A 20,493-nucleotide genomic window follows, 5' to 3' on the forward strand; every position below is an offset into this window, starting at 1 on the left:
ACCAAACCAATGATCCAACCGGATCTAAACGTTATGGAGGTCACCCCATCTGTGCCAGACGTCATGGAGATCACCCCAGCTACGAGAATCCATGTATGTACAGGGAATGTTTATGTATTGTTTGACTTGTTTATGCAATTACCTTTCCTGTTTCATAAGTGTTTGAGCAACACTTGACATTATTATTCATCTTTATTTATTTGATTATATTATTATCTTTTTGCAGAAAGGACTCGGCTGTGATGAAACAGATTCTGCTCACTGTGACTGGGTGAAGGAGTACCGAACCCACTTTGCTGGGAAAGTTCACCTACCACAGGTCACAAGAATGAAGGAGGTTGATCATTGACCAATAACTGTCTGTCTGGAAAAAAAATAATATCTTGTTCATTCTCTCCTTTGCTGACTCCAGCTTTAATCCTAGTGGAATGGCCTTGTAAACTAACGGTACTGTTTAGCGTGTTGATAAAATGTTTATACTGTATGCTCTCCTACTTGTAAGTCGCTTTGGATAAAAGCGTCTGCCAAATGAATAAATGCAAATGTAAATGTAAATTATTCCTTGTTGGCTATAACAATGCGGGACCTATTTATTGACACCATTTTCTAAGATGGTGGCATGGATCGGGACAAAATCCAGGCTCCCTTCCTTTTCACCTTTGAGAGAATGCAGGACATGTAGTTTTTCATGCAGGAAGTATATGATAAAATAAATATTTGTGTGTCTTGCCTGCACAATCCTGACCTTTAAAAAGCTAACTGGTGGTGTAGATCTGGGTTAATTCTGTAAATGGTTTTGTATTGTCATGGAGTTTTAGGTGTTGTCAAATGTCTTGTTTTTGACCAATTAAAGTTCTGTGGGGGAAAAAGGTCACTTTATCCATGTGATTGAAGGTAATGAGTCCATCCAAGATTATATTCCTTATACATTATATTCACAACTATACTGCTGTGCATGCATTCATTTTTACTTGGCAGCAATTATTTGCAAGTGAAAATAGTGACAGATGATATTTACACTAAGTTTAAATAGCTGTAGGTTCTGTTCACACTAAGTGAATATGGAAGCATTTCTTAGCGATATGCTATTTACACTAACCAAAAATAGCTGTATTTTATTTTGATCAACTGTAAATAGGAGTTAGATGCTATATTGATACTTATAAATAGTGGCAGATACTATTTGCACCTCAGTATTGTTGTGCATTAAACATTATGAAATAATAACCGTGTAAATCATTATATTTAATCATTCAAAGGATGGTACCCAACGTACCCTTAACCTAAACTTTTTGAATAAAAGGTCATTTTAAGTTTAAATTGATTTGATTGGAAACAAATGCCTCCCTGATCTGATATGTAATGGAATTAGGTAAAAGAGCATTTTTGGCTAAAGGTGAATAAGAACCCCTATCTCCAGCGTCAATCCTCTACACACCATACCTTACGCCACTGTGGACGCTGTTTGGAATTACGTCGACAACAAGGTCACCTATTTGTACTCAAATTGACACCCCGTTTTTATTTTTTGAAGTGGAGCTCCTAAATGTTTATTTATAGTATCACTGTAACACTGGTAAAACAGGCTTAGGCCATGTTGTTCAGACATTACTTCTTTTTTCACAAGAAAAAGTTGACAAAGGCGCTTTTTTAGTAAAAAAAACATATATCAGCAGAACGCCATGACTTCGGAGGCACGAAGGCACAATAGTGTCCCAGAGAAACAGAAAGCGCGCAACAGAAGTCTATTCGAATTAGAAACAGAGTTCGTCTTGCAATAACTAATCACATATTTAAAAATTACAATACTTATTTCTCGCTAGAAATGCAATCAGAAGTTGCTGAAAGTGAAAATTAAACTTACATTTATACAAAACTATCCTCCAACGGGCGTTTCGTCCGCCATTTTATTTTTTCGAGTTTGAGCCTTCGCGACCAATCACGTTCCTCGCATGTTGTTATGGAAACGACAGGTCTCTATCATTGGTTTGCTGTGAAAAGGGGGCTTGACGTAGACCGTTTTTTTTTCAGAAAAGTTGAACTTTTTTCAACCTCGAAAGACGCTCTGAGCTGGGAAAGGCGCTCAGGACGTTTTTTGAAAACACCAGTTATTACACAGGATTATAATGTAAAACAGACGCTAGCATGCAGCTTCGAAGTCAAGTCTGAACATGGCCTTATTCTGATTGTCTCATCCTCCGAATTATACTTATCAACGCTTTTTTATTATCATCATTTTAAAAAAATGCAGAAGAGGGTTAGAACAGAATTATATTGCAGTAATCAGGGGTGAGATTATATCGTATTCTGCTAGAACAAATAAGATGAAAAGAATAAAACAAGAGGAGCTCGTTAAAACAATAGCTATGGTGGACTCTCAGTACTTTATCTCTCCCTCCCCTGAATTATATAAAAAGAAGCTGGACCTCCAAACACAATATAATTTGTCATCAACTGAAAAGATGGAACGTCTCCTATTAAAATCACGGGGGTATGTCTATGAGCATGACGACAAACCTGGACGGCTATTAGCACACCAACTTAAGTGCCGCGCCGTGTCTCAACAGATTCCACAAATTCCTAAAGATAATGGTGAACTAACTATGGACCCAGAGGAAATTAACGAAACATTCACCTCATTTTACTCAAATCTGTATACGTCAGAGATAACAAATGACAGCTCTGACATGGAATATTTTTTCAATAACCTCCAAGCTCCTTCTATAAAAGCAAGACATAGGGCTGAGACTGAGCTCCCACTAAAATGTATAGAAATCATTAATGCTATTAAGGCAATGCAAAATCAGCGCCTGGCCCTGATGGGTACCCTATAGAGTTCAATAAAAAGTTCTCTAGTAAATTATCTACAATTTTACTTGATATGTTTAATGATTCTTTATCACGTGGATCTCTTCCACAGACACTAACTGAAGCATCAATTACCCTATTGCTTAAGCCAGGTAAAGATAACACAGAATGCGGCTCATATCGACCCATCTCCCTCCTAAACTGTGACGTGAAGATCTTGGCCAAGGCCCTTGCCTTACGCTTAGAAGCCGCAATGCATGACGTGATCTCTGCTGACCAGACTGGTTTTATTTTGGGGCGTCATTCATTTACAAATATCCGCCGGCGATTAAATATTATTCACTCTCCTGCGCCCAGTGCGGTCCCCGAGGTGGTTATCGCGCTTGATGCAGAGAAAGCCTTTGATGGGGTAGAATGGGGATATTTATTTACATGTTTAAAGAAATTTGGTTATGGTCCTAATTTCATCTCATGGATTAGAATCTTTTATTAAACAGTCAGTTCTGGTCCTTGATTCTGATTGGCTGAGCGGAGTTCATAAAATACCTCAATATATAACGGCTGACCGCACCACATAGCCTAAATATCATTTTATTTACTTTATTTTATGAAACCTTGCTAAGCATATAGAATAACCGTTTTATAAAAGCAATAAGCCCCGTGAAGCAGTGGGTTACAGTGCATTTAATAACAACTGAGGGGGTTTTAATGACTCCGCTTCGCATCGTGCCACAACGCCCTTAGCTGTTATAAAATGCACTGTAACCCACTGCTTCTTGGGGCTTATTGCTTTAATATACCTTACCCAAAGCCTCAGTAAATACAAATGGTAGGCTCTCTCAGTATTTTCAGCTGTCAAGAGGCGCCCGCCAAGGCTGTCCTATCAGTCCACTGCTATTTGCCCTGGCCATAGAGCCCTTGTCTATTACACTCAAATCCTTACCCTCGTTAAGTGGAATCCATAGGGGGGAGAGCATAGAGTATCTCTATACGCAGATGATTTATTACTGTATGTATCGGACCCTGTTCCAAGCGCCCCACATGTCATCCATGCTTTGAGGAGATTTGGTGCTTTTTCTGGGTACAAATTGAATTTTAGTAAAAGTGAATGTTACCCTGTTAATGACCTGGCTCCTCAAATACAAGATAGTGCCCTATCCTTCCAAATGTTTAGGAATGGTTTTAAATATTTAGGCATTAACATTACAAGGGACATGCAGAAGCTCTACCAGGAAAATTTCTGTCTGCTATTTGAGAAAGTCAAATCGGACCTGAACAAATGGAAGACACTTCACCTATCTCTAGCAAGGAAAGGGAATTGTATAAAAATGAATGTGCTCCCCAAATTATTCTATCTGTTTCAGTGTATCCCACTTTATCTCCCTAAATCTTTCTTCAAATCTATTGATAAGGTTTTCATTTCATTTATATGGGGTGGGAAGAAACCTAGAATACGACTAGAACTGTTACAGAGGCCTAAAATGCAGGGTGGCTTAGCTCTTCCAAATCTTTGTTATTATTATTGGGCCTCAAATGTTCAAAAAATTATGCACTGGCTGCACACTCCTGATATAGACTGGTGCCATTTTGAAGCTGCATCTTGCACTCCAACTTCTCTTAGAGCCCTGATCACCTCCAGCTTTCCCATCTCAATCTCTCAATACACCAACAACCCAGTAGTTATAAATACTCTTAAAATATGGTTTCAACTTAGACGTAGCTTCGGGTTTAATAATCTTCTTCATCTAAATCCCATACACAATAACCATCTTTTCCTCCCAGCTAGATTAGACTCTGAATTTAATCTCTGGCAAAGACAAGGCATTTATAAATGTAAAGATATGTATATAAACAGTATTTTCGCTAGCTTTGATGACTTATCACATAAATTTGGCCTCCCACGGTCTAGCCTGTTTCGTTATTTCCAAGTCCGCCACTTTCTCCAGCATCATGATCCCAACTTTCCATATATACTATCACCTTCTGGTTTAGATACTATGTTAGAAACTACTTTCAGCTTTAAAGGACTTATTTCAAGAATCAACAATTGTATATTTTCTTTTTAAAATACAACTCTTGCAAAGATTAAGGCAGACTGGGTTGACGAGCTGGGAGAGGACTTGTAAGAAGACATTTGGGTTAGCGCTTTATTAAGAGTGAATGACAGCACTTCTTGTGCCAAATTAAGTATAATACAATTTAAGATCTTGCATTGCATCTACTACTCCAAAGTCAGACTTGCTAAAATATACCCTAACACAGATGCAAGCTGCGACAGGTGTCGAAACACTCCTGCCGACCTAACCCATATGTTTTGGTCGTGCTCAGCCCTAGCATCCTATTGGTCTGCAATCTTTAAAACAGTTTCAGAAGCTCTTAATATTGACCTACAGCCCAACGCAGTAATGGCCATATTTGGTACTACAGACAGAAGATATTCTACAATAAGGAAAAGATATAAAAACATCATTGCTTTTACAACACTGCTTGCACGCAGAAGAATTTTATTACATTGGAAATCTAAAAACCCACCAAGTGTGTCTATGTGGTTTAATGACCTAACGCAGTTCATACAGTTAGAGAAAATAAAATACACTCTCAGGGGGTCCAGGGACAAATTCTTTTCTGTCTGGGACCCAGTGCTGAAATACTTGGGTAAACTTAAGACTATGCCCACTTCACAGCCCTCTAGCATTGACAGTTGTGTTATTCATCCAGGAGAACTATAGTGTGTAGTACACAACTTTAACAATGGTGAGCCTATGTTGGTATGCGTTTTTTTATTATTATTGTTATCGTTACTATTATTGTCCTTTTTACTTTCTAGATGGGTGTCCTATGTGTTCTGGGGGGGGGGGGGATAATTCATACAAAATAATGATGTAAGCATTGGACCAAAGTTCTTTTGAGTATGTTGTATCTATGTACATACCTTGTACCATCAGTGCTCAATAAAAAAAAATACAGTTAAAAAAAAGAACAGAATTATATTTTTATTATGACAAAACTATTTTTTCTACAACAGCAAAGACAGCAACATCCCCAGCAGCCCCCTCAACATCAGCTAAGATATTTGGAAGAATGTCAGTAACTCGACAGATCTCATTCCCCATTGACTCCCATAGTATTTATTTTCCCTATACCATGGCAGTAAATGGGGGATGAGATCTGTTTGGTTACTGACATTCTTCCAAATATCTTTTGTTGTGTTCAACAGAACAAAAACATTTACACAGGTTTGGAATAATCTGAGGGTCAGTAAATGATGACAGGGTGAACTATCCCTTTAAGGTTTGGACAACTTTATTCACTTAAGTTTCTAATCCCAGCATCATGGCATTTGCTGCTTTATCAATTACAGAAGCATCCGTATTGATACACGTATCAGCAAGGAATGCATCGCGATATACAGTATTGCTGTATTGATGTTTTGAGCACAGCCATATTTAAAGCCTTGTTCCATGTGCCCCTTTTATACGTTGAGCACCTGTCCCTTTAAAGGTCTCTGCTCTGAGCTTGGTACTCTGGTATAGCACTCGACGACGTAACATAATAGAACAGAATACAGCCAATGGCAGACTTCGTAGCAGACGCACTCGCGCAAAAAAGAGATCTTATCAGCCTTAACAATTCTGTCAGTGAAGCAGCTCACTCAACACGCTTGCACCGCTCGCTATTTCACTTTAATACGATTGAGAATCGCTGTTTGTTGTAGGATCTGTGTGAGTCTGAGAGCAGTGCACAGTTTTTAAACTGTATAAGAGCTCAAAGCATCGAGCGATTTCACATTCTGTTCTGAGAACATCTCGCGCGCAGCAGACGCGAAAGCATCAGTGCTTGGTGAGTGATAAACATTCGTTTTGATCTACGTCAGGTGTGTCTGAACTTCATACAAACAAATATAAAGTCTTTTTGTCCCAATATTTGAAGATTAAGTTACTAAAAGATGATTGTGACCGACAGCACAATAGGTACAATGTTTATTTATAGCACGATTAACCGCGTTTGTCGCCAAAAGCACATAACTATAAAAATACTTAACGATAAGCAATAATCAGTCTGTAAATCAGATATATTAAACAATGAGCACACATATGTTGTAAGTGTAGAGTTATACATTGGACACATGTGATATACGCCGGTAAGATCTTAGCAAAAACACGAACGCCTCTATTTGAAAGTCTTGTCTTTGAAACACGAAGCAGACCAGAATCCGCAGTATTCACAATATTGGTATCATTGTGTTAAATTGAGTACAAAATGTCCTCAGTTAAAATCATTTGTTGTTGTGTGTGTGTGAGTGTGTGTTTTGTAATGAATCGTACTGAAAATATGAGTGTAGAAGGCAGAGAGAAGTTTGTAACCGTTGTGTTGTGTTGTGTTGTGTTACTGTTGGTAAAATGTTAAACGTGTGCAGAACCGCCACTATTGCAGGTCTTTCTCACATGTGACACTTCTGGACAGTTTGCCGCTGTTCTTCTTTTCTCTTCTTGTACTGTTTTGCTTATGTTGTGCTTTTCATGTACAGGTACAGATCAGTCTTGTGAGATGATGTCTGAGACGATGAATGCAAGCAGCTCCTTCACTACAGGGTAATATAAGATATTATTCAACATACAGAATCACTTACAACAAGTCTAATGAGACAGGAACTGGATTTTTAGAGACAAAAAAGTTGTAGGTTTAGCCATGTTAACTACAACTCAAATCACGATTTGTATGTTCTAGAAACAGTTTGTAAACAATATGTTGTATGTGTTTATAGAGCTTCATCTCAGCGTCCTGTACCTGATTCTGCTGATACGTCACAGGTTAGATTTATGATCATAAGTACTGCACATTTAAAACATAAAATGAATGGACATGCATTAAATCTTTGTTTGCTATATTTACAGCAGTGTCGTGTGTACAGATACATAGAGATGGGGCCAGTGCAACCAAGCAGATTAACGCGTCCGTGAGTTCAACACTTTCTCATTTAAACATTTGTAAGACATGTATAATGGCTGGAATACACTACAAAACTTGCGTTGCCAGATCTTAGCCAGCAGATAATAAAGTGAATCGAAATTCTTTATATTGAAAAAAAAGACTGAAATATCCTTTGAAAGCCCACTTAATAATAACTTCAATATAGTCTGTAAAGTTCAATAACTAATCAAATCTATGGCAGTATGAGCCTCTGTCAAACAACACGAAGCATTGTAAGAGAGCGCTCGTACAAATATATAAAATAAACAATGTTTCTGCAGACTGTAGTTTTGTGCAAGTTGCAGAATATAATAAAGAGTCTTTTGTGGCAGTAATACTACTTTGGTAAAAACAATGATGACCAGTTTTTTTTTATGTAATCAAACCTGAAGTCAGCAAGTGATGTCGAGTGTTTTCAAATCTGTTCAGAATCAAGTCGTGTAACGCATTCCAGGCATTAGTCATGTTAATAGAAATAATCTAATCAGCTATTGCTTAGTCCTTGAATGTTTTCAGAAACATCACATATTGTTTGTGTGTTTATAGACCTGCGTGTTCGCGTATCTGTCCTGTGGCTGCTAGAGTTGCACCGCGTCTGAGGCGCAAACCTCCTGCTACACGTCCCTCACAGGCACAGGTCAATACAGATGTGTCTGTGGGTAGCACGATGCCATGTCCAGATACATTCTGTGATGTGTCGTCAACATCTCCTCTGTGTCATGATGAGAAGAAAGCAGAGGAGATCTGTAAGTTACTACATTTGTCCATCTCATATTCAGACCATTGCTCATATTCAGACCATGCATTATTTGTATTCTTGTCTGTCAGGTTCAGCCCAGCCTGAGCTTCCCATGGACGATAAGAGCACGCCAGTGGATTTCGAGCCATCGCCTGCTCCGTGCGAGTCTCCTATGGACGTCAAGAACGAGCCAATAGATTTTGAGCGATCGCCCGCTCTGTACACGGCTCCTCAAAGTTCAGCTTATGACGTTTTGCTGGAACCATATGCTGCCCGGGCTTTCCGTGGAGCTCTCCGGCATAAACTTAAGAATCGTTTTTCTCCTAATCCACGGTTTGAAAGAGAAGTGCCAAATGTGGCTCTCTCTTTCAAAACCACAAATGTGATCAATGCCTGGCACTCGACCTCTCAAAATGTGGCTGTCATGGACAATGAGAACAAGCCGATGGATTTTGAGCGATCGCCCGCTCTGTACACGGCTCCTCAAAGTTCAGCTTATGACATTTTGCTGGAACCATATGCTGCCCGGGCTTTCCGTGGAGCTCTCCGTCATAAACATAAGAATCGTTTTTCTCCTTATCCACGGTTTGAAAGAGAAGGGTTGAATGTGGCTCTCTCCTTCAAAAACAAAATAGACAGTGAAAGAAGAGAAAGAGACAGAAGATGCAGAGAAAGAAAAGAAAAAGTAAGAAGAGACCGCGAAAGTAGAGGCGGAGAAAGAAGAGATGGTGAAAGAAGTTACAGAGAGAGAAGCGACGGTGAAAGAAGTCACAGAGAAAGAAGTGACGGAGAGAGAAGCGACGGTGAAAGAAGACACAGAGAAAGAAGTGATGGAGAGCCAAGACACAGAGAAAGAAGTGACAGAGAAAGAAGTGACGGAGAGAGAAGACACAGAGAGAGAAGCGATGGTGAAAGAAGACACGGAGAGAGAAGCGACAGTGAAAGAAGACACAGAGAGAGAAGCGACGGAGAAAGAAGACACGGAGAGAGAAGCGACGGTGAAAGAAGACACAGAGAGAGAAGCGACGGTGAAAGAAGACACGGAGAGAGAAGCGACGGTGAAAGAAGACACGGAGAGAGAAGCGACAGTGAAAGAAGACACAGAGAGAGAAGCGACGGTGAAAGAAGACACAGAGAGAGAAAAGAGAAAACAGTCAACGGTGAAAGAAGAGACGGAGAAAGAAGAGTCAGAGAGTCTGTTAGAGCAGACAGATCTTCAGCTCAGTAAGTATGGTAGACTGTCTCTGTTTTATCTTCAGCATTTCGTTGCTGTCCTTTAAAGACCTTGGATGTCCAAATTTGCTGTTTCAAGAAATGAAAAAAACATTGAGACAGTATTTGTCAGTATTGAATCATTTTAAAAAGTAGTTGATGAGCACTTTTCAATACTTTTTATTGGTTAGATACTTGTAAAATCCAGTGATACATTTAAAGGGTGACTAATAATAATGATTTATGGCAAAAATATCTAGGTACAAGGTTTCAGAAGGACTGCATTGATATGTAATATGGGGCGGTTTCCCAGACAGATATGATCTTAAGCCAGGACTAGGCTTTAGTTAAATTAGGATATTCAAGTTGTTTTTAAAAACATACTTTACAAAAAAACACACTGTATGTATTATTTGTAAGACACATAATGGCTCTGATATATTTTAAGATTTTAAGTTGTTTCAAATCAAGACACTTCTTACATTTAAGTTAGTCTGGGACTACCAACAGCAACCAACAGATCCGTGGCACCATTGACTACCATAATAAAAATGATAGTCAGAGGTGCCCTTGAACTGTTTGCTCTTCTTAAATTCCTCAAAATATCTTTTGTGTTCAAAAAATGAGGATGTGAGTAATTCATGACAGATTTTTCAATTTTGGGTGAACTATGCCCCTTAAGCCCCGTCCGGGAAACCACCCCGTAATGTTAAGATGTAATCATTTCCATAGATGACAGTTTCTTAGTGTTTGAATGTTTGCAGTAATATGTCTTAAAAATATTATTGATACCTTAATTTCAAGACCAGCCCACACCTACACGTTATTCTTCTTACAGGGATTATGATGTGTGGAGACCGGAAGAAAGAAGAGACAGATCATCTATTAGAGCTCAGTAAGTTTACTTTGTTTTATCTTCAGCATTTGTAATATGTTTGGCTGTGATCATTTCAATAGACAGCAGTTTCTTAGTTTTTGAACAGTGTTTGAATATTGTTGTGTGTATTTTTTAGACGTTCATGTCCTTATACCCGGAGCTGATCTACACAGACTACCTGCAAACAGTTACACACTGACCACGACCAGGAGTTGCTGAGAGGTCGATGAGCGGGTAAGTACAAAGACAGGTAAGTATAAATCCTTAGAACACAGGTAACAAGCAGGTAAATTTAATCCATAGAACACGGGTAACAAGCAAGTAAATACAATCCTTAGAACACAGGTAACAAGCAGGTAAATTGAATCCTTAGAACACGGGTAACAAGCAAGTAAATACAATCCTTAGAACAGTCAACAAACAGGTCAATATATTCCTTAGAACACGGGTAAAAAGCAGGTAACTTTAATCCTTAGAACACGTGTAACAAGCAAGTAAATACAATCCTTAGAACACAGTCAACAAACAGGTCAATATATTCTTTAAAACACGGGTAAAAAGCAGGTAACTTTAATCCTTAGAACACAGGTAACAAGCAAGTAAATATAATCCTTAGAACACGGGTAACAAGCAAGTAAATACAATCCTTAGAACACAGTCAACAAACAGGTCAATATAATCCTTAGAACACGGGTAAAAAGCAGGTAACTTTAATCCTTAGAACACGGGTAACAAGCAAATAAATATAATCCTTAGAACACGGGTAAAAAGCAGGTAACTTTAATCCTTAGAACACAGTCAACAAACAGGTCAATATATTCCTTAGAACACGGGTAAAAAGCAGGTAACTTTAATCCTTAGAACACGGGTAACAAGCAAGTACATATAATCCGTAGAACACGGGTAACAAGCATAATCCTTAGAACACGGGTAACAAGCAGGTAAATATAATGGTATAAATATATTAGGGCTATGAAGCGATTAAAAGTTTTAACCTAATTAATTACATGATGCAGCAATTAATTAATCTAATTAATTGCAAACAAATCACACATCACATTTGGGGCCAAAATTTCATTTAAAGCCATTATATAACAATACAGAAAGTAGCTTCAGCTGTTCAGACAGCCATCATTTAGTTTTTTTAGAAGCTGAATTATTATTTGAATATAATTAAAGACCAAAACATACCAACATTCTCAAGAAATATCTTCCTTTCCCCCAAAAAGTAGTACATGATGGTATAAATGTAAATAAGATGAATTTCCTTTTTTGGGCAAACTATCACCAATTTATTAGTAGTATTTTTATTTAACTTTTTTTATTAAAGTTTCATTTTAGTTTTATTTTAATAATTCTTTGAATTATGAAAAACTGCCAGCAGGTGGTGGTAAATCTCATTAATTCATTGGATTCGTTCAAGAATGCAGTAAATGACTCTTTATGAATGAGCCACTGATTCATTGATTCACTCAATTGATTCGTATTCATTTTGAACCAAAACCACGCTGTTTGTTCCTCAGAGATGCAAAACACTTATCCTGAGGTGTTCGAGGTAATATTTTCATTGAAAAAATGAAGAAAACAGACAATATTGTTTTTAAAATATACAATCTGGAAATCCTGAAAAAGTATTGATTTTTAATATGGTGTTTTCAAGGTTTAAAAAATGGAAAATTGGATTTGGGATAAAGGTTGAAACTGCTTGAAATTTTAATTGCTTGGTTTCATATCAAATTAGTATGTGACAATAGTTCACTTTTTAGATAAAATAACTGAAAAGTTCTTATTGCGTTTGCCGTACGCATTAAAAACATTCTGCTCGAGCTTCGCTTGTCATTCTGATTCTGTGTATGTGGCGGGCGGCTACATATGAAGAGTTCAGATGCAAAACCCTCTAAAAGTAACCTCTGTTAAAAATAAGATTCCCTTTCTGTCGGTCTCTCGACGTTGTGTCGAACCGACAGATGGGGTTCGTCCCTGAGAACCAATCGCTTCCGACTTCTTAGAAAAGGCCAATGAAAATTGCCGAATGAAGTTTGCATGCCGGACTCCGCCCCTGGATATCCGGGTATAAAAGGGAGATGGCATGCCTCATTCATTCACCTTTTGTTCTTCGGAGCCTTCGCTCATGATCAACAGACTTCGCTACAAGACTGCCGGCTCTACGACGTGGTGCAGCGTACTGTCCCTTCCTGCAGTGACTTCCCCTGGGCGTCTCGGCGGTTCCAGAAGTGTTCGAGTTTTTTCTCTAAAAGAGCAAATTTCTCCAGCGTGGCATGTCCCGCTGTTCTCGTGGGTGCAACACACTCATCGTGGAGGGGTCGGACACGATGTCTGCTTCCAGTATGCTGGGGCAGATGTTGTGGATACGTCCTGCCCGCACTGTGGGCGGTTGACGATTCAGACGTTGCGTCACGGGTGGCTGTGTTCCCACGGGACTCAGCCACCACCTTGTCTGCTTCCCGTTCCGTGACGGCAGGACTACGGCCCTGCCGCCCCCTACGGTGAGCAGCGAGGGTGATATGAGGATTATTATTGTGAGCGCTATCCGTCAGCCACTGGCTCGCGGACCATTCGCACCTTGTCTTGCTCGTCTGACCATTCCCCGTGAGACGGTCCGCCGTCTTATTCCTCAATCACGTATCGGACACGGTACACGGATGATGAGATGTCTGTTGCAGCATCGGAGGGTGACTTACTGGCATCAGACTCCGACGATTCCTTGAAGCTCCCTCCCTCGGGGGGTCAAGATCAGGAAGAAGCGGACGTCGAAATGTCAGCCATGCTTTCCCGGGCCGCTGGCATTGGGTTGCGGTGCACCGCACTGCCTCTCCCAACGCTCGCGGCTGGATACACGGTACATCGGGCTTGAGAGCGGCTCCAAGCCGCACTCGCCCCCAGTGCCGTGTTCCTCCGGAAGTGCATGAGGAACCTAGTACGACCTGGAACGCCCCCTTCGGCGCGTACACGTCAACTAGTTCCATCACCCTTTCTTCCCTCGATGGTGGGGCAGCTAGAGGATACGTCGATGTCCCCCAAAGCACGTAGGCTTTTCGGCATCTGAGGTGTCGAGAGCTTAGTCTGCTGCGGGCCAAGCTGTCCCCTCTCTCCACGCTATGGCCTTCCTGCAGGCCAATGCGCGGAGAGAGCTCCACGAGGGTAAGACCGACCCAGCGCTTATGCAGGAACTCCGTGGCTTCACCGACCTCGCTCTCGGGCGATACTGTCGAGTTCGACAGTTAGGGAGCAGACAGAGGATATCAAGTTTGTCCTCCCCAGCCGCGACTCGACCGCCCTCTGGCCGCCGAGATCCCATGCACCGTCTGCTTCCCAGCAGCCCTGGTCCTCTTCGAGACATCCTCTTAACCTCAGCAGAGTGCTACGGGCCGAGGTCGCCACCCCTCTGGTGAGGAAGCGATCGTGCTCGTCCCTCTAGCCGAGATGTTCAACGGGTTTTACAGCTCGTACTTCATCTTCCCCAAAAGAGCGGGGGTCGCTAGATCTGCGTACCCTGGACAGGCACCTACTCAAGCTGCCGTTCAGGATGCTCATGCGGAAGCGCATCCTGGCATCTATCAGATGTCAAGATGGATTCATGGCAATCGACCTGAAGGACGCTTACTCTCATGTCTCGATTCTCCCTCGTCATCGCCCGTTCCTACGGTTCGCTTTCGAGGGTCAGGCATATTAGTATAGAGTCCTCCCCTTCGGTCTGTCCCTGTCCCCACGAGTCTTCACGAAGATCGTGGAAGCCGCCCTCACTCCCCTCAGGGAGAGAGGTGTGCGGGTACTAAACTATCTTGACGACTGGCTCATTTGACACACAGGGACCTAGTGCTCCGGCACCTAGATCGATTGGGCCACAGGTCAACCGAAAAAGAGCAAGCTCTCCTCTGTGCGGGGCATCCTCTTTTTTGGTATGGTACTCAACTCTTTCTCCATTACAGCGTGACTGCGCTCAGTCAGTGTTGAACTGCTTGGGTTCAAGCAGTCAGCGGGAAGAGGCTCCTGGGCACATGGCATCCTCGACGGTGGTGATACCCCTCGGGTTGATGCACATGAGATCACTCCAACACTGGCTACAGAGTCGAGTTCCCTGGAGAGCGTGGCACACCGGCAGCAGGCGGATGGTGATTACGCTTTTCTGCCGACGCACCCTAACCCCTTGGTCTTCAATGACCTTTCTACGGACGGGGGTCCCTCTCGGGCAGGTCGAGACGCGTCAGTGTCTCAGACGCCTCCCTGCAGGGTTGGGGTGTTGTGTGCAACGGGTACGCAGTGTCGGGGCGATGGACGGGCCCCTGCCTGCATATCAAATTGCCTAGAGTTGTGGGATGTGCTACCCGCACTGAAGGGGTTACAACCTCTCGTGCAGAACAAGCACGTGCTGGTCCGGTCGGACAGCACAACTGCCGTAGCGTTTAACCGCCAGGGTGGCGTTCGCTTAAGCAGCTAGCACGACTCGCCCGACGCCTCCTCCTGTGGAGTCCGCAGGTGAGCAGATCCCTGCGAGCCACACATATCCTAGGCGACCTGAACCAGACAGCCGATGTGCTCTCTCGTCAGTTGACGCCTCGCGGAGAGTGGCGACTCCTCCCCCGCGCAGCCAGCTCATTGGGTACAGTCCGGGCGGGCTCAGGTAGACCCCTTCGCCTCCCTGGACACCACCCATTTCCCGCTAAGATACTCCCTGCCTCGGCACGGATGCTCTAGCGTACAGCTGGCCGTGGGACAAGCAGAAGTACGTCTTTCCCCCAGTGAGCCTCATTGCACAGACCCTGTGCAAGGTCAGGGAGAGGAGCATCAAGTGTACTAGTTGCGCCATACTGGCCCAACCGGACTTGGTTCTCGGAGCTAATGCTCTTGACGACAGCTCCCTCCTGGCCGATTCCCCTGACGAAGGACCTGCTTTCCCAGGGGAATGGCACGTTATGGCATCACGGGCTAGACCTCTGGAACCTCCATGTCTGGCCCCTGGACGGAACGAGGAGATCCTGAGTGGCCTAACCCCTGCGGCGGTTAAGACCACTACTCAGGCTAGGGCCCTGGCCAATAGGCGACTATACGCCTATAGTGGTGCCTCTTCTCATCCTGGTGCTCTTCTCGATGAGAAGACCCGCGGAGTTGCTTGATCAAGTGGGTGCGGTCCTCCCAGAGACGAGAGAGTAATCTCTCCCCCTTCCACACTGAACGTGTATGTAGCCGCTGTTGCCATTCATCACGACCCAGTTGTTGGTAGTCTCTAGGACAACACAACCTGATCATTTGGTTCCTAAGGGGCGCGGGAAGGTTACCACCTCACCCACGCTCCGTACCCTCTTACGACCTTGATGCGGTCCTGGAGCCCCCTCGGAGATGCCGTTCTTTCTCACTTTCGATGAAGACGGCTCTCGGGAGGACGCTCAAGAGGGTAGTGGACCTACAATCTCCGTGTCCACAGATTGCCTAGTACTCGGGCCCGGTCATTCTCACGCTATCTTGAGACCCCGTCCTGGCTACGTGCCCAAAGTTTCCACCACTCCCCTGAGACACCAGGTGGTGAACTTACAGGCGCTCCCCACCGGGGAGGAAGACCCAACCCCATCCGTGTTGTGTCCAGTACGCGCATGGTGCCTCTGCTTGGACCGCACGCAGAGCCGCAGAAGCTCTGAGCAGCTCTTTGTCTGTTTTGGAGATCAACAGGGAGGGCTGTCTCAAACAGAGGTTGGTGCACTGGATCATGGACACCGTCACATGGCGTACCTGTCCTAAGATCGCCTACGCCCACTGGGTGAGAGCTCTCTCCACACGGAGTACAGCCTCCTCGTGGGCACTGGCTCGAGGCACCTCTCTGGCAGACATCTGCAGAGCTGCGGGTTGGGCTACACCCATCACCTTCGCGAGGTCCTACAGCCTCCGCGTAAAACCGGTATCGGCTCGAGTCTTGCAGGCATCAGGCAAGACCGGCGGCCGGTAGGGTGTACGCCTATGACAGTACCCCCCCCTTTTCTCCTAAGGGGGTAAGCGTACTACTAGCCTCCCTTCTTCCCCCACTGGGTGAAGAACAGGCACTCCATCCATCACTAAGCAAGCACCTTCTGTGGGCAGGCTGGGCAGAGCAGCCCTGCCCCTTAGGCCGGGTATCACCTGAGTTATTCGCAACATAGCTCTAACCGGACCTAGTGCTACCAGACGTTGCAACCCCCCAGCAGGGCGGTTCCGTCTGATGTATCCTCATGCTGGTTCCCACCTTGGTAACCCATGACCTCCCCAGGTGGACCTCCACCTCCACCTTCAGTCCGCATTTCTTCCCATGAGCTCTCCCCTATTGGTGAGACCATGTTGGTATCTCCACTAGACTCATCCCTGTGGTAGGAAGTGGTCTCTGTAGCGCATCCCCCACTTGAGGAAGTAGCGCTTACCCAGTGGCCTTACGGTTCTGGGCGGCTTCTCGCTGTTAGGGAAACAAGGCCGCCGCCTGTGAGGCCGAAGGTAGGGGCCTTCCCACCTTTCTAGAAAGCTCTGGGACCCCCTACCTACCCACTGGTAGGTTACAATTTCGCGGTAGCGCTCACGGCTGACACGCCCAGGCCTGTCACCATCGCTTCGTTGAGATTGTGACAGGGCACAGTGTTATGCCATTTTCCATTGGAACCCCATCTGTCGGTTCGACACAACGTCGAGAGACCGACAGAAAGGGAACGTCTCGGTTACGTTTGTAACCTCGGTTCCTTGATGGAGGGAACGAGATGTTGTGTCCTCTTGCCACAACATGTGCTGTCCTCTGCAGCAGTCGTGAGAGGTCTCAGGCTCCTCAGAACTAAGGTGAATGAATGAGGCACGCCGTCTCCCTTTTATACCCGGATATCCCGGGGCGGAGTCCAGCATGCAAATTTCATTCGCCAATTTTCATTGGCCTTTTCTAAGAAGTCGGAAGCGATTGGTTCTCAGTGACGAACCCCATCTGTCGGTTCGACACAACGTCTCGTTCCCTCCATCAGGGAACCGAGGTTACAAACGTAACCGAGACGTTATGATGTTAAGTAGGGGTGTCCCTGACTAAGGATTTACATAGTCGAATCAGAATTGTCACATTTCGCCTATAGTCGACTGTTAGTCGAATCAGATGTGTGTGTGTGCGCGCGCTGTGGGGACGAAACCAGGTGGTTAACCCTTTAGGCGCCAGGGTTTTTTGGAAAACATGCTGGATTTTGACATCAAGATTTCAAAAGCTTGTGGCTTGAAAGGACTTAAAGATAGAGATCTTCTGTAAATTAGAAAAATGTTGGGCATGACCAAAAGTTTATGTGGGGTGTAAATAATACTCATCTAATTTGCATATTATGACGTCATCCGGGGATGCCAACTTGAATTTCATAATATTCAGGAAATAGTAGATATTGAATTGATGTTTGAACTTATTTGCATGTTTTTTTTACTCTTTGATCCTTATTCCAAATGATCAGGAAAAGAGGAAATCAACAGTAAAACTATTAGTAACTATAGTAAAATTATTACTATATTACTGTGCCATAGTAAAATGCATGTGCCTATATTTTGATCAGTTGACCAGCTATCTGCCCAATCAGCTGCCTCTACCTCTAGCAACAGCTCTCCTATGGACACTACGACCACGTTCACCCTTGCCACCCCCATCTCCGTTAGGCAAAGGGTCGAAATGATCGCTCGTTTGTGCTTCGTGAACATTCGCGCCTTGCACTGCGGCACCATTGCGCTGCACAGCTGTACCGGGAGACGCGCGGTGATTAGACAACCGATCGTAATTTCCAAAAGGCAAATATTCCCCTTCAGAGTCAGAATCGGTGAATAACATTCGCAACACACCCTCGCGGTACAACCTTTTATTAGCAATTTGGCAATATTCTCTCACAAATCTCACAATTTACTCTGACGCTCTGAACTGAACTGCTTCCGCTTCAATGACACATAATAGCTCACTTGCTCTGCTATTTGCTCGAACACTTTGAATGGGAACATGACGTCATTTTGGTCTAGAATCGAAGTACTACATGTCTGCCATCTAGTGGTGTGGAATACAAATGAGATATTACACCGTATTAGGATCTACAGCCTATTTTATGAAGTATGACATCTTGTCGCAATTCTGCGACTTTGGCGCTTAGAGGGTTAAAGGTCTTTGCACATACAGTCTGAAATTTTCATATGCGTTTTTCGTATTTGGCTCTTGTTTGTACGGTGCCTCTGAATTGTTAAAAAAAGGCCACTCAAAATGCTTGACGGATGCGAAAAACGCAGAAAATCAAACCCGGTCCGAATTTTTTATGACGGACGAAAAATATCGGAGGCAGTGTGCAAATGTGATTGACACAATGTGAGGTCGTATTTATTTTTTAACGTGCGGAAATTTCGGACGCAAATTTCGGACTCAATGTGTAATGGGCTTAAGGGTACAGCGCAAAGTGCAGCGCAACATTGATGCACCGAAAAACAATCACACATTAATTTACAGAATTTGTTTAGAACAGAATATACCTTTATAATAATAAAAAAAACGAAATAAGCCAGAATCAAGTCACAATGTGCAAAATAAATGTCTTTAGGCAAAATGTCTGAAATGCAGGGGAGCATAATTTTCAAAACACAAAGCCACAAATAGTAAAATGAATGGACATTTCCATAAACATCACGTTACGTGCCATACAATACTAGACCAGTAACGGTGTACACATTCATTTGCGAGTCATCAGCGTGTGCGTGCGGAACGTGCTGCTTCTCTTTACCAGTCTCAGAGCACAGAAGACGCGGAGAGACACGATCCTGCGCTGGGTCGTAGCCAGACCTCGCTCTCATATGTGCCTGGGGGTTTCGGTAACCAACCCTAAAAATGTCCCATTTATTTACATCATAAATCATATTTTTGGTGGCGCAGTGCGTGCCCATCGGCTATGCCACTGACCATATAACCAAAATGGCTTGATCCCCATTGCATAACACTTCTGCGAAGATTCGACTGTGAGATTGGTAGTCGAATCAGGCTCCTCCTATCGAATCTTCGACGATTCGGGGTTACCCCTAATATTAAGTGAATGCTCTCCACACATAGTATATGTTACTCAAATCATTTCGCTTCAAACCCCACTAAATACCACACTCTGCCCGGTCGGAAATATCTGGTTTTGCTGGAAGTAAAGTTAAATGGAGGAGCCTGATAAAAAATGCTTGTTTATATGAAGTCATCTGATGGACTTTTGCATCTGAATTCTTCATATGGAACAGACAACATGGGAGGATTGAAAACCAAATACAATTTATGATTAAAACGAAGACCAAATTCTCGAGTAACCTTCTCCAAAGTCTGCAAAAAGGAGTTTTTTCTCCATGGGGAGTGAGCGTTTTTGAGCCACGTAAAAAAATGATCACAGCGGGATTGAAGGGATGGCGCATAATTTATATAATTGCGGCAAGTGTAGCTTTAATAATGCAAGAAATTTCTGCACAAGTGTATTTGCTTCATCTTGAGTCAAACAATGATGTAAGTCTACAGACACGAACAAGATGAAAATAGTGTCTTCATTTTAGAATTTAGTTCCAGTCTCAGCGCTGGCCTTCTCTGTTTTTCGTTGAGCCCTGTTCCTCAGCGGCATATACAAATCCTTATTCTTTAAAATATAAGTCACATGTACTCAGCGCTCTCAGTCTATTGCAGGATTAGGCCTCCTCTCAAATAATATTAGCCAATATATTATTATGTTGCCAACATACTGTTCTTGTACTTAAACTTATTAGTGATGCTTTGAAAAAGCATAACTATTGTTATTCGAACATACATACTTCTTATAATTATTCTTGTTCCGCCAAAAGTTTGGCACGCTACTTGTCCCGCAGCAGCTTTTGACGTAGACCCATGAATGAATACATCGCA

At 43.2% G+C, this 20,493-nt stretch overlaps 2 protein-coding genes across 9 annotated transcripts in view; one reads left to right on the forward strand and one right to left on the reverse strand.

Annotated features, from left to right (window-relative positions):
- The first annotated feature begins 5,927 nt into the window (after positions 1-5,927).
- Positions 5,928-12,600, forward strand: LOC130550406 (apical junction molecule-like). 3 transcript variants are annotated; one of them, XM_057327862.1, is made up of 7 exons: positions 5,928-6,648; positions 7,337-7,400; positions 7,574-7,765; positions 8,326-8,525; positions 8,608-9,742; positions 10,569-10,625; positions 10,744-12,600. In XM_057327862.1, the coding sequence occupies exons 2-7, from the start codon at positions 7,357-7,359 to the stop codon at positions 10,769-10,771; spliced, it is 1,656 nt and encodes a 551-aa protein (XP_057183845.1). In that variant the 5' UTR covers positions 5,928-6,648; positions 7,337-7,356; the 3' UTR covers positions 10,772-12,600. The 3 variants fall into 3 exon arrangements, with proteins under 3 accessions (XP_057183845.1, XP_057183844.1, XP_057183846.1); XM_057327863.1 differs by having other exon boundaries at positions 5,930-7,400; positions 7,574-7,619; positions 7,704-7,765; XM_057327861.1 differs by having other exon boundaries at positions 5,928-7,400.
- The window catches only part of LOC130550409 (uncharacterized), a 35,768-nt gene continuing 24,904 nt past the window's right edge, over positions 9,630-20,493 (reverse strand). For 5 of the 6 annotated variants that reach the window (XR_008962411.1, XR_008962410.1, XR_008962409.1 and 2 more), the window contains 2 exons: positions 10,523-10,558; positions 9,630-9,820 (listed from right to left, as the gene is read on the reverse strand). Coding sequence is in view for 1 of the 6 variants with exons in the window: in XM_057327865.1 (XP_057183848.1) it covers positions 9,718-9,820; positions 10,523-10,561 (142 nt within the window). In the remaining 5 variants the exon portion in view is untranslated. Of the gene's footprint in view, positions 9,821-10,522; positions 10,562-20,493 lie in introns of all 6 variants that reach the window. The other variant, XM_057327865.1, reaches the window with a different exon arrangement.

The sequence above is a fragment of the Triplophysa rosa genome, unplaced genomic scaffold, assembly GCF_024868665.1.
Source record: "Triplophysa rosa unplaced genomic scaffold, Trosa_1v2 scaffold303_ERROPOS151566+, whole genome shotgun sequence".
Classification (NCBI taxonomy): domain Eukaryota; kingdom Metazoa; phylum Chordata; class Actinopteri; order Cypriniformes; family Nemacheilidae; genus Triplophysa; species Triplophysa rosa.